Source organism: Falco punctatus (assembly GCF_963210335.1).
Source record: "Falco punctatus genome assembly, chromosome: 11".
In the NCBI taxonomy this organism is placed as follows: domain Eukaryota; kingdom Metazoa; phylum Chordata; class Aves; order Falconiformes; family Falconidae; genus Falco; species Falco punctatus.
In genome coordinates, this window is record NC_137591.1 from 1,422,949 (window position 1) to 1,435,468 (window position 12,520).

The 12,520-nt window shown below is 39.6% G+C and overlaps 1 protein-coding gene across 2 annotated transcripts; it reads left to right on the forward strand.

Moving 5' to 3' along the window:
• Positions 1–317: 317 nt before the first annotated feature.
• On the forward strand, positions 318–12,432 carry ZRANB2 (zinc finger RANBP2-type containing 2). Of its 2 annotated transcripts, none has more exons than XM_080407035.1 (10): positions 318–498; positions 790–854; positions 977–1,085; positions 2,336–2,418; positions 4,020–4,096; positions 4,678–4,815; positions 5,693–5,865; positions 8,075–8,161; positions 9,924–10,088; positions 10,625–12,432. In XM_080407035.1, exons 1-10 carry the CDS (start codon positions 443–445, stop codon positions 10,686–10,688), a joined length of 1,017 nt encoding a protein of 338 aa, XP_080263161.1. In that variant the 5' UTR covers positions 318–442; the 3' UTR covers positions 10,689–12,432. The 2 variants fall into 2 exon arrangements, with proteins under 2 accessions (XP_080263161.1, XP_080263162.1); XM_080407036.1 differs by having other exon boundaries at positions 326–498; positions 802–854.
• Positions 12,433–12,520: the final 88 nt, after the last annotated feature.

Below are 12,520 nucleotides of genomic sequence, written 5' to 3' on the forward strand. Positions count from 1 at the left end.
GCAGCGGCTGCTGTCGGAAAAGAAACTGCTGTAAGTAATAAAAGAGCCGATATACGAGCGGCCTGTACAGCTGCAGAGCTGGCGAGGCCCTCCCCGGCAGCCAGAGGAGCCCCCTCTCCCCCGGCAGCCAGAGGAGCCCCCTCTCACCCACCGCCCGCCCGTGGCGGCCGCCGCCCTCGTCGGGGCGCACTGCGCATGCGCCGCCCGCCCGGGCCGCCCGCAGCCCTCCGAGCCGCCGGGGGGCGCACTTCCGGCGCGCTCCCTTCCCGCGACCGCGCTGAGGTGGCCAAAGCGCCGCCTGACGAAAACCCGCGGCCGGCGGCGGCCCCGCTCAGTGCGGCAGCGGGACGCAGGAGCGGCAGACAGCCCGCCCGCCGCAGGACCCCGGGCCTGTTCCGCGGCGGCGGCGCCTGGCGCTGCGCTCGGCTCGGCGGGGCCCAAGATGTCGACCAAGAATTTCCGCGTGAGCGACGGGGACTGGATCTGTCCCGACAAGAAGTGAGCGCGGGGGGGGCAGCCGCCTGTCCGCCGCGGGGTGAGGGCCGCGGCTCGGCTCGGGACGGGACGGGACGGTCCCGGGCCGCGGGGCAGCACCGGGCCGGGGGCAGCCGCCGCCACCGGCTCTCGGGGGGTTCGCAGCTGCGGGCCCCCGGCCCAGCGCCGGGCCCGGCCTGGGCAGCCTCGTGGTTCAGCCGCAGCGCACTCCGCGGGGAATCGCAAGGCGTTTGTTCTGGGCGCGGGGTGTGTGCCTTGCCCAGCCTTGGGCTGACTGGCCTCTTCGGCCTCCTGGTTTGTTTCCAGGTGTGGGAACGTGAACTTTGCCAGGAGAACCAGCTGTAACAGATGTGGAAGGGGTGAGTGTCAGGGTTTTTTCCTCCTCGTCTATTTCTGCCTTTTTTAAATCAAAGAATATTATATCTTTTTAATTAATCATGAATCAAGATGTTTGAGGACTGTTTGCTTTTTTCTTTTCCAGAAAAAACGACAGAAGCCAAAATGATGAAAGCTGGAGGGACTGAAATAGGAAAGACACTTGCTGAAAAGAGTCGTGGCCTCTTCAGTGCTAACGACTGGCAGTGTAAAACGTATGCCCTTTTAGTAAAATGCAGAGCGTTCCCTTTAGAGCCACACAGCACATCCACAGTATGATACTTAATTCTTGTCAGTATAAATGTGCTTGTACTGGCAAGAGAAAAGTGACCAAAACTTGCAGCTGCTCCACTAGTAGTGTTTTGCTGTGAGGATAGCATTCATGTTTGTTTGCTGGACAACAGTTGCGTAACTAACATGACTGGAAAAAGATATTAAAAAAATCAGGACTAGACAGGTAAAAGTTCATTTTTTTTCTTTGATAAGCCAAGACACAAGTTCAGAAGAAATGGGAGTGACAACTTTGTTGCAGTATGGTATTTTATTGTCAACATTCACTGAATTTTTAAGGCTTAGCACATAATTAAATTCTCAGGTGTTTCCCCAAACCAGCAATAGAGAATATTAAGATCTAAATCGGAAAAGGACTACTTTAATAAAATGCTTTGATTTTTTGAAAGGTGCTTTCACATTTTCTGGAGCAGTTTTAAGGATTTCAGTTTCTGCTGGTTGAGTAAGCTGCCTGACCAGTGAAACCTGGATTGTTTTTGAAATTTTTTTTCTGTCAGAACTTAGCTATGTTCAGCCCAATACAGCACGAGATGGGCAGGTTTCCCAGGCAGCACCATGGGTCCGGTGCCTGAGGGAGTTTACTTGGTGGCACGCTCCAGGATTGTCATGTCTTTCCAAGTTCAGGGCTAGGCTCTGTTTTGTGGACCTCCTCCTCTCCTCTTTGGAACTGAGCTGCATCCCGATGATAGTGTTACGGATGGCTGCAGCGTGAGTGGCCTTTTAGGACACTAAGATAGAAACGCAGTAACAGAAGCACATAACTGTAGCTACACATCGCTGTAGGACAATGACTGCTCAAAAGCATTATTCCCATGGTAACTCCTTTGTTAACTCCTCAGAGCTGTGAGTGCCAATAGTGGAGAATAAGGAATTTTAACACTTTTGTGTAGCCTTCTGTTAAATTATCTGCCTACCTGCTTGTTAATTTTAATTCTTTCTCCTTGATTTGTCCAGTATGGTCATCATCCTCATGCTGATTGTTGCAGTTCTTTGTGTCTTGGTAACTGTTGGCCATGGGGTTAATTGTACTAGTGACAGCTGATCACTGCTAAAACTTGGCAAATACATTTCTATGATTTCTTTTTTGGTTTTGTAAGTATTGCCTCAACAGTTAAGCTTTTTGATTTTAAATTAAATACTTCTTATTTCTGTTTTGTTCTTTTTGCCTCTGAAGATGTGGTAACGTGAACTGGGCCAGAAGATCGGAATGTAATATGTGTAATACTCCGAAGTATGCTAAACTGGAAGAAAGGACAGGTAAGATGTATATGGTTTTAAAATACTCAAATTACTGTAATAAAAACTTTTTCTTTATAACTGACAGCGTAATTTAATCAAAGGGATTGTTTTCACAGAACTAGCAAAGTGGAGATATGTAAATAAATCTGTAGGTTCTTAGACCTGATTACTTTTAGTAGTGTGTAAGGTATGTGACAGTTTCATTTGGAAAGTCAATGAATATTCAGCTTAAACTGCCTCTGTATTTAACTTTGATACTAAGCTGTTTGGAAGGAGTAATGCAATATCTTACTAAACTTCAAAAGGTCTAGTGTATGTACAGCGTCCATCTACAGAGACCTCAGCAGTCACAAGAGTGGTGTTTGAAGGCTGTGTAGTTTAGACTGCTATTTCTTAGTGAGGTTTGAGGTTTGGTCACACTGAGATGCATTTTAAGTTCCTCCTGCATTAACAATGAGCCCGGTGGTAACTAGAACAGAGGATATCCTTACAGTGCGGTTGGAGCTATTTATACTGTTACCACTGCAAATGGGATCAGGCAGAGAATTTAATACATAGAGTATAACTAATGCATATAAAAAAAGAAGCAGGGAGAGGAGCACAGAGCTTATTATTCAGAAGGAAAAAGAGTATTTTTTTAATATTCTTATGTGATATTGTAAGCGTATTAAGGAATATTAAAGCATAATATTTAATTTTATTTCATATAATATTATATTAAATATTTAAAATGTATAATTTCTTTTCAAGTTCTGGTGTCCTTCAGAGTAAAAGTGCAGTCATGCAGGACACCTAGAATGTTGCACATGCTTGCAGTAAATTACAGAGTCAGCGGAAATTAAAATGAGCCATTGAAGTTTTCCACTCACATTATAAAAAGGAATAGAAAGATTCTTAAGGTAAATCTTGGAAGTTGTACAATTCGGTGCAACAACAGGATGCTTTTATTCCTGTTGCACCTTGAGGGGAGAGAGAGAGACAGACACACACATACATATAGAGATACAGATGTATATGTCACGGCGTAATTGTGATAGGGGACCAGGCTGGCACACCCAGAAGCCACCAGGGAGGCTGTGTGCACGTAGAACCTGGCTGTGGCAGAGGCTGCAGCAGCGCCAGCAGCCAGGGAAGCAGTTAGCAGGTGTTGCCCTCACCTCGTGTTTCAGTGTCTGCTTTCCCAATCTGGCTGCCCTCAGAGGTGGGGGTTTGGTCTTCAAGGACAGTAGCTTTTATTCCAGCCCCTCGCAGACATTCGTGTGTTTATCCACACCAGTCAGGCACTGCAGCTCTGCCAGAGCTCTTCTGGGAAGTTCAGCATGGCTATAACCCTGAATTTTATTTTTTTTTCTGTTCTTTTAAATGCTCTTGCTTCTGTGTTGTTCATGTGTCAATCCATTTTCTCTGTTAGGTTTCTGAGGAACTATATTTAATAAACGTGTGTGGGAACAATTCATATTCCTCTTGAGATCATATTACAGTCTTACAGTACATATATATATATATAAATCCACTGAAAGCTTCCAGAACCTCTGTGAAAGTTTAGAATAAACTTTGTGCTTCATGTAGCTGAACTTGGCTTAAGCTTAAGAGCTTGTCTTGTTTTACCCCTTTTAAAGGATATGGAGGAGGATTCAACGAGCGAGAGAATGTTGAATATATAGAACGTGAAGAATCAGACGGGGAGTACGATGAGGTAAGATGAGGTACATGTATTACTCCGGAGGGACACGTGTTGTGTGATGTGTGTTTAGGAGATGTACATTTTACTTGGTTTCCTTGTGGGGAAAAGCACTAGTCAGAAATACATTGTGGTCCATCTGATTGTCAAATGCTTGTGTCAAAGTTTTAAACTGAAAGTAAATGTGTCCGTTTTGTCTTTCGGGGGGTAAAAACTAAGAATGAGTTCAAATTAAACTGGTAGAAGCTGGGTGTGTTAAATTTCTTAAGGAGGTGGCTTCAGGGTCATGAATATGGTTTTCAGCCAGATGTTCAACATTTGTTTTATAAAGATATCCCATAGACACAAATATAAAATACTGTTGTTAAATTCAGATTTCTACTAATCTTGTCTGTGGATCCCAACGGTATCTAAGACAAGCATCTCTTTAGAAAGTTTCTTGCTGCTAATTGGTGTTTTATGATACTTCCTTTCCCTTTGAGGAATATCTTGTTTGAAATTGATGTGTACTTATTTTTTCATAGAAGTCTTATCAGAAAGTACAGTTGGAATTTACTTTTGATTAAAACGTGTTCTAATGGAATAAAATTTCCTAGTTTGGACGCAAAAAGAAAAAGTATAGAGGGAAACCAGTTGGTCCTGCATCTATCCTGAAGGAAGTAGAAGATAAAGAATCTGAAGGGGAAGATGAGGAGGATGAGGATGAAGATCTCTCCAAGTATAAATTGGATGAGGTAGCATGGTTTTGGTTATTTTTCGAGCCATTATTTTTTATTCGTTACTACAGTGCTGTTTAGTAGTAGCGGGATATATTGGTCTGTATTTTCAGCTGCCTTTAGACCAGTGTGGAGGAGTAGCTATCAGTATAATGGTGCCCGCTGCTTCTTGTAAAATATGTGTGCAAGCTCTGTTCTGTTCTAAATATTCTAAATCCAAAGTCGTATAATTTCTTTAAACCATAAAATATTATAAGCTTATCTGAAATCAGAAAAATTGTGAGATCTTTGTTTAGAACCTTTATGTATGGCTACCATATAAAGGGAATGTTCTTGAGTTTTATCCTTAGCTTTTTAGAAGCAGGTCAGATTTATGTTTTTATAAAATGGAATAAAATATTCAGAGAAATTTTTTTTATCTTTCCTGAAATACATGATTGTCACACATTGGCTTGTCAATATCTTTGGACAGCAGTCCTGCAGAGACAAGCGTATATGCTTATTTTTTACACAGAAGTGACCAAATCCTGCATATGAAACATGTCTCTGCAGAATTATGCTACAGTTACAGATTTTTGAGTCTGAAAATTGTTCCAGGCACTCACTTAAACTAACCAGTGAAAACGAATGTTTTTTCATTAACTTCATTAAATAACAGAAAATGGGACTTTAGATGAGTGTTTTGCAGGCTTTTTGTTAGTCTGCTTTGAAATATAAATTTTCAGTCACTCTTTACTTATAGAATTTTTGGATTTCATTCATTGCACTGACAACAGTATTTTCAAAGGTTGGGAAAAAGCACAAAACAGACCATAGAATAAATAAAAAAACACTACCTGAAGAAAACAGTCAAAATATTTTTAAGTATTTATTGTATATCTGCATTTTTTTCCAGGATGAGGATGAAGATGATGCTGACCTTTCAAAATATAATCTTGATGCCAGTGAAGAAGAGGACACTAATAAGAAAAAGAAATCCAATAGGCGCAGTCGTTCTAAGTCTCGATCTTCCCACTCACGATCTTCATCGCGCTCATCCTCTCATTCAAGCTCAAGGTCTAGGTCCAGGTAAACGGGTACAGGTCAAGGGTAACGACAGGCAAAATGTCAGTATCTAACTTCTTTATTTACTTTTTTTTCTTGATTACCTTACAGTTTTAGTTTGATAATGTTAAGAATTATATGTACAGAGTTTACATGGGTAGATAATGTTCTGTTCTTACCTTCTGTGGCCCCTCAGTAGGGAGGCTTCATATGTCCTGTTGCTTGTTTTAGTCAAGTTGATATTTCAATTGAATCCTTTAAAAAAATTGTAAAATATAACTTACTTTCAATTTTATTTTTAGGCTTGTTGGCCATACGTGATTCAATGGGTGAATTTCTTTAGCAAGTTTGAGTAGAGTTGTTGAAGAGAGAAGCAGAAGGGGTGGTATTGTTAAAGTGGGAGGAAGTGGCAGAAGAGGGCAGTGATGATGCAGTCCAGACAGATTCAGTGAGAGGACAAAATGGAAAATATGTAAATAAACACAAGAAACTTGAACTTAGCTTGATGACAAGCTACAAAGCTTTAAGTACAGTGGACGTGTTGCCAGAATAACACTAAAGGTTTATATTGATCATGTGGCCACAACAAATGTCTGCTGGGTAGATGAAAGATCTTGCAGTATTACTTAAATTCAGTAATACATGAACAATTCAGTAAATGTTTTGTGATCGTGTGATGTAAGTAATGTTCTAGCTTTTTAGCTGCCTTACAGTTGATACAGGGATGATACTGGTAGGTTTAAGACCTCAAATTGGTACTGGATCACAGGGTTATACATAAAGTTCAAGTTTCTTCTAATCTTCCTAACTTTGTAACTGCACCTCTCTGCTCTCACTGCTGTAATCACAGCCCATGTTCTTCAGACCCTCATACTAACCAGATGTCAGCCACGGTCTCCGTTCTGTCTTTCTCCCCATTGCTGTCACACTTTTTTTCATGCTGCCTCTTCTTTTGACAAATTACATTCTTGGCAATACGTATTGTCAGCCTCCCCACTCCTTCACATGCTGTCTTGAGACAGGTGTTTGCTGCCTGGTTCCAAGGAGGAGCACTAAGTGAATAATAGCGACTGGGCTGGCCAGCTGTCAGCAAGTTTTGTAAATGAAGTGAGGTGTGGAACAAGATCTTTGAGGAAGTGGCTGTATTGTCCTGTGTGCAGATAGTACACAACCAGGGTGGGCTGCATTCCAGTGCAATTCTTAGGTTTAGGGGTGGGAAGGTCATAGAAGTCAGAAGAACTTCAGCTGGCCATAATTTTGTTCGCTAATTCACAAATGTTAACAGTGAAGTGAAAAGTAGCATGTCAGAATTGAAATTTGCTAGGGATCTTTCAATCTTCTGTGGGACTTTCTGCTTCTAGCTACAGATAAATAATTGGAAATAGCAGTTGCCATTTGTGGGTACTCCTTTGTGGCTTTTTAAAAAGGCTTAAATACATTTTCTAGTTGGCATGTGTTCATGCTGCTTTTGTTTGGCACAGTAAAATGAAAAAGACATGGTAACAATATAAACTGGGAGATTGACAGCATATGTAATACATTTTTCACGAAAAGATTATTGGAATTTGATAGCAATACCTCCTTTATACAATGGTTACTGCAAGTCTGCTACCGTTTTTACATGTCTTTTGTGGTTTGTGCTTTAAAGAAAATCCATCAACATGAAAAATTTGAAAATTATTTTGACCAGTTGAAAGTAGTGTTAGATCTGTCCATATTTTAGCCAAGAATTAACTACTGATTAATTTTTAATGCAGGGGAAAATCTTTACAAAAACTTGAAACTGCTTACAAAATGCTTGTGAAAACTTCTTGGGGAAAATTTGCGCTAGCTAATCATACTATTTCCTATGCTTTTCAAAGAAACTAACTGATGGTTTTCAAGTTAAAGCACAAATTAAACGTTAAGACATTGATTTCATGAAATAGTTAATGGGTACGCAGTTGTCCATTTTGCCAAATAACTGCAATCCTGTTTAATTTTTGTGCTTTGTTTTAGGAAACATGGTAAAAAGCTGACTTTACAATTTTTTTAATGGACCATCTTGCGATGTTAAAGTTTCTGTTTTAAAATGTACTGTGCTGATACCGGGGGAGTAGAGGAAATTGTCACTTCTTTAGTGACTCTAGTCCGAATTGTATTGATGCATCATTGCCTCTGCTGCTAACAGTAGCAGTTAGTCAGTTAAATACAAGTCCGACAGTGGAAAAAAAAATCTTCCGTGTTGTTTCAGGTCCCATTCAAGAAGTTCTTCCAGTTCCAGATCAAGATCTCGTTCCAGTTCCAGAGAACACTCTAGATCTCGTGGGTCGAAATCAAGGTGAATGAGGTAGCACTCTCTCCTTGCAGAGAGAAAAAAGGGCAGAAGAACCAACTGCTTGTTGATTTCATCGTAAAATTATGCCGGTCAAAAAACATTAACTCATTTTGATCTTGGAAGTCAGAATTCCTGGGGTCTCTGCACGAGGTTGTTGCCACTACAGATGTATTTCTTGAGAATGCGAGGTTTTGTTTGAAGAGTTTTAAGTCTGATCTAAGCTAGAGGAGTGGACGCCACAGATCTTCACTTTGGAGGAAGAAGAATTTGAATGCATGTTTACTTGCTTCAGTAATTTTTGCTGGTTTTACTGGTTTCCACTTTGGCTACTTGATGTGGAAGAACATTAGAAAATACACTATACTTCTGGTTTTGTGTTTAGTCATAACTTAATGTATATAACTTCCACTAGGTAGTGCTGCCATTATCTTTATAAATGCGGGGGGAATGCGTAAAAATGTTGATAGTAAATCATGCGAGAAGCTGACAGGAGCTTGAGCTCGCTGACGTTTTCTGTATAGCGGTTACTGACCTGTGCGGGGAAGAGTAACAAAAGCACATAAGTTCCTTAAGGTGTCCTTGCACAGGCATCCTGTTGGCAGGGCTTCCCTTTTGCGATGGAATGAAGAACTGTCCCATCTCCATGCATGCAGAGAATCTAAAAACTGTAAATCAGGAAGTTTCAGTTGGGAAGACCAATCACAAATGGTGCCGCCATCCTTTGGTGGCAGAAACGTGCTATGGATTGTCACGTGAGGGTCAGCGCAAGATGGAGTCCATGCTTTTAGGAAGAGAAAAAGGGTGCCTGTGCCCCCCACTAGACTCTGAAGTGACTCATTAGCTGAGCTGGGTTACTTGCTTGTGCCACACAGCATCAACAGAGCGTCCTGGTTTAGCTTGTGTGGAATAGGACTCTTTTATTATTCACAATGAGAACCCTGAAAATATTTTACCAACAGCATACACTGTGTTGTTGGGGTTTTTCTCCTAAATATTTTATCCAGCTTACTGAAAAAAAAAAAAACCTACCAATAATCCTGTTAGGTGTGTTTATTAATTTTGGAATTACAGTTTAGGACTTTATAGTTCTTTTTCCACAAGTGGGTTTTTTTCCCTTGTGTTTTTTTTAGATAATCAAAGTGAGTTTTGAGTGCTTGTAAATGAAGCTGGTTCATTTTATGATTTTTTTTTTAAATGCCCAAATGACTGTATTCTAAGAGGGTTTTTTTAATTATTTTAGTTGTGGAAGGTCTTACACTCTACCCAAATTTATTTTAAGATTTGTAAATACACCTTCTGAGCATTTTTACTGTTCCAGTAAGATGAACATTACAAATCTCCAGTGTGAAATAACAATATTTCACTTCATGTTAATGGATAAACATCATTACATCTGTGGTTTTCAAGCCATTTTGCTTTGTGAATTTACTGTGGAAGGGCCTTATATCAGCTACTTCCTGTCCCAGTCCCCATCTCTTTGTCAAAATGCGTCATTCTGGTGAATGCTGGAAAGAGGTTTCCAAACCATTGGTGGTCTGTATCTCAAGTAATGCTTTTTAGCAAAATTTATTAAGTACCACGGCAGTAGAAGTCTTTATTGGCAGATAACGAAGGAGTAAGTATTAAAGTATCCACGCATTCATTTGACGAATCACTGATGTAACTAGAGTAGTGAATGTTCATGAAAACTGTCTCTTTTTGTTCTTTCTTTGTTCTTTCTATGTTATACCAGAATTAAATCTGATTTATTTCTTAATCAATAAAGATCCAGCTCCAGGTCCTACAGGGGGTCTTCCACCCCAAGAAAAAGATCTTACTCAAGCTCTCGTTCATCATCTTCCCCCGAGAGAAGCAAGAAGCGAAGTCGTTCTAGATCTTCTTCATCTGGTGATCGCAAAAAAAGACGATCGAGATCACGGTCACCCGAAAGGTTTGGGTTTATGTAGAATAAGAATGGGTGTATTTAAATGTGTGATTTTAAAAGTTTTTTTTTTTTTCTGAAGGACTGAGATTCACTTGGGAAAGAACTGAATCTGATCAGTTATTCTGATTTTAAAAGTAGTTTTCTCACTTCCCCTACTCTTACTTCCTATTAAAACCTCTGTAATTGCCTTCCCTGCCCTCTTCCAATGAAACTTCCTCCTGCTAGGAGTATGTTACATAGAAAGACCTGAGTCACCATTCTTTCAGTGTGTGAAAGTGTTAATGTGTATGTTATTGATTTATTTTCATAAGTAAATATTGCATTTAGAAATTGTATTCTACTTTCAGTATTAAGTTTACATTTTTAGTATTAAATTCATACTCATTACCCTAAAGTGGTTTAAAGTTATTTCTATATTCTTATAAGGCCCTTATCAGATATACTTGGCTTCCAGCCATTATAGGATACAGACTACTCAAAGTGGATACTAAAATTAATTTCAACTTATTTCTTTGCATGCTTTCTCCATTTATATCTTACAGACGCCGCAGATCATCATCTGGATCTTCCCATTCTGGTTCCCGTACAAGTTCAAAAAAGAAATAATGTATTAAAGCTCACATTTCAAAAAAAATAATAATAATTTCCAGTCAGTGCATGAGACATTTTTAAGAAGTTGGTGTCTTGGTCAGAAGTGCTAAATCTGCTAGTAGAGGTGCATGTCTGTCCTTGCTTTCTGGAAAACTGCAGCTTTGTTCATTCATCAAACAAAAAGTGAGGTAGCATTTTAAGCCATAAACTCCCTAGAGGAAGTGTGAAGTTTTATTATTTGAGTAAGGGGAGGTTTATTATTTTTAAAGACTCAGTTACTCAATTCCTGGCTCTCTGATATGTATGAACAGGCACAGGTTGGATACGGTCTAATACCACTCTGCTCTTCTTGTGACAATTACAAAGAAGTATCTGAGGAATACAGGAAGAACCCATGAGCCTTCCGCATCCAACTCTGAGCTTGTTTGATGTAGCTCGTATGGGACCACAAAAGATTAGCATAGCTGTAGGGCTGGTGTTACCCATAGGATGAAAGTAGTGAGTACTTATGTCTAATTATTTTTTATTTTTCTGTGTTGAAGTGGAAGTATAGATGGATGCCCCTTTCTTTAGCTGTGCTCAGTGCGAAATAGCTATTAAATACCCAGTCCATCATATGATTCTTTAGAGACTGAATTAGACATCATTCCTTTGAAGCTAGGATGTTGGAGACGTTGGGCACATTGCTCAAGTGTCATAGCTGCCGGTGCCTGTCACTAGAAATTATTTGCTGCAGTCAGCCAAGTGCCCTTTCTGCAGCAGGTACTGGCTATAGTATTTTCACATGCGTGGACCCTGGACTCTGCGATCCTTTCTTATAGAAGGATCATTTAAGAACTACCCTTGAGATGGAGGAATGTGGAACTAGCTTCCTGGAATCGAGTGAAGCTTCTGCAGGCCATCCGTAAAATTCATTTGGGGCTGACTAAAATTTTCAAGGTATCTGAATTTTATTTATATTTTTAAAAAAGGATTAATAAAGTGTGTAGAAAGTTCTGACATCTTATATGTGTTCTTCATCAATCATTCTTTTTCCCTTTAAACATAATTTATGGCTTAAAATGCTTTATTGAATCTGTTTTACTAGCAATATGACATTAAAATTTGGTCTCTCTTGAGCTCCGTTTGGTTAAGAAAGGGTTAAGTATCTTCACTGCCATCACAAGGTAAGTATGTTAAGGAAAATCTCTTTAAGCAAGCAAACAGCAATATGCCTGCATTTATTTCAGCAGTAAAACTTCCAAACCCATATTTGACCACTGCTTTTTTTAAAAGAACTGCACGAAAACAAACGGAGCAAAATTTAAATACTACATTCTGCGCTTTTTTTTTATTAAGACATTTATTTTGGACTGGTACATAAGAAAAATGTTTTGGTGTAGAAATATTTTGATAATCTTTTTGCAGAAAAAAATGCAGTTTCTTCTTTAATGCTTTCTTTTATATCTAATTTCAATGCTATATGTGTGTAGATTGCACAAGAGCAGGTTAGTCTTGTAACTGTGCCTCTGACAACTTCGAAGTCCAACTACTAAATTGTAAAAATCAGATAAATAGATGCTATGTTGTTAGCCTTTGGTTTTTTTTCTTGTGCTTTGTATTAAAATTGTTGCTGTACTTAACAGATGAAAAGTTTTTAAATTTAGCAAATGATAGGCCTACAGACAGAAGGAAAATTATGGTTTCATTTGGCTTAGATAAAATGTAAGGCAAAATGATTCTGTAGACAAGTGTAAATAAAACCTGTGAGTCAACTGTGCAGCGAGTGCTTTCTCTTGGCAACAGAAGCAAATCTTTCTTCATAACCTATAGTAACAGATTATTTTGTTGTTCTCTGTTACTGCAGT

Excerpts from the sequence above, each read along its gene's own strand:
- ZRANB2 (XM_080407035.1), top strand. The coding sequence starts at position 443 with ATGTCGACCAAGAATTTCCGCGTGAGCGACGGGGACTGGATCTGTCCC. Across the intron at positions 4,816-5,692 it reads CCAAGTATAAATTGGATGAG|GATGAGGATGAAGATGATGC; the intron begins GTAGCATGGTTT and ends ATTTTTTTCCAG. Across the intron at positions 8,162-9,923 it reads TCTCGTGGGTCGAAATCAAG|ATCCAGCTCCAGGTCCTACA; the intron begins GTGAATGAGGTA and ends TAATCAATAAAG.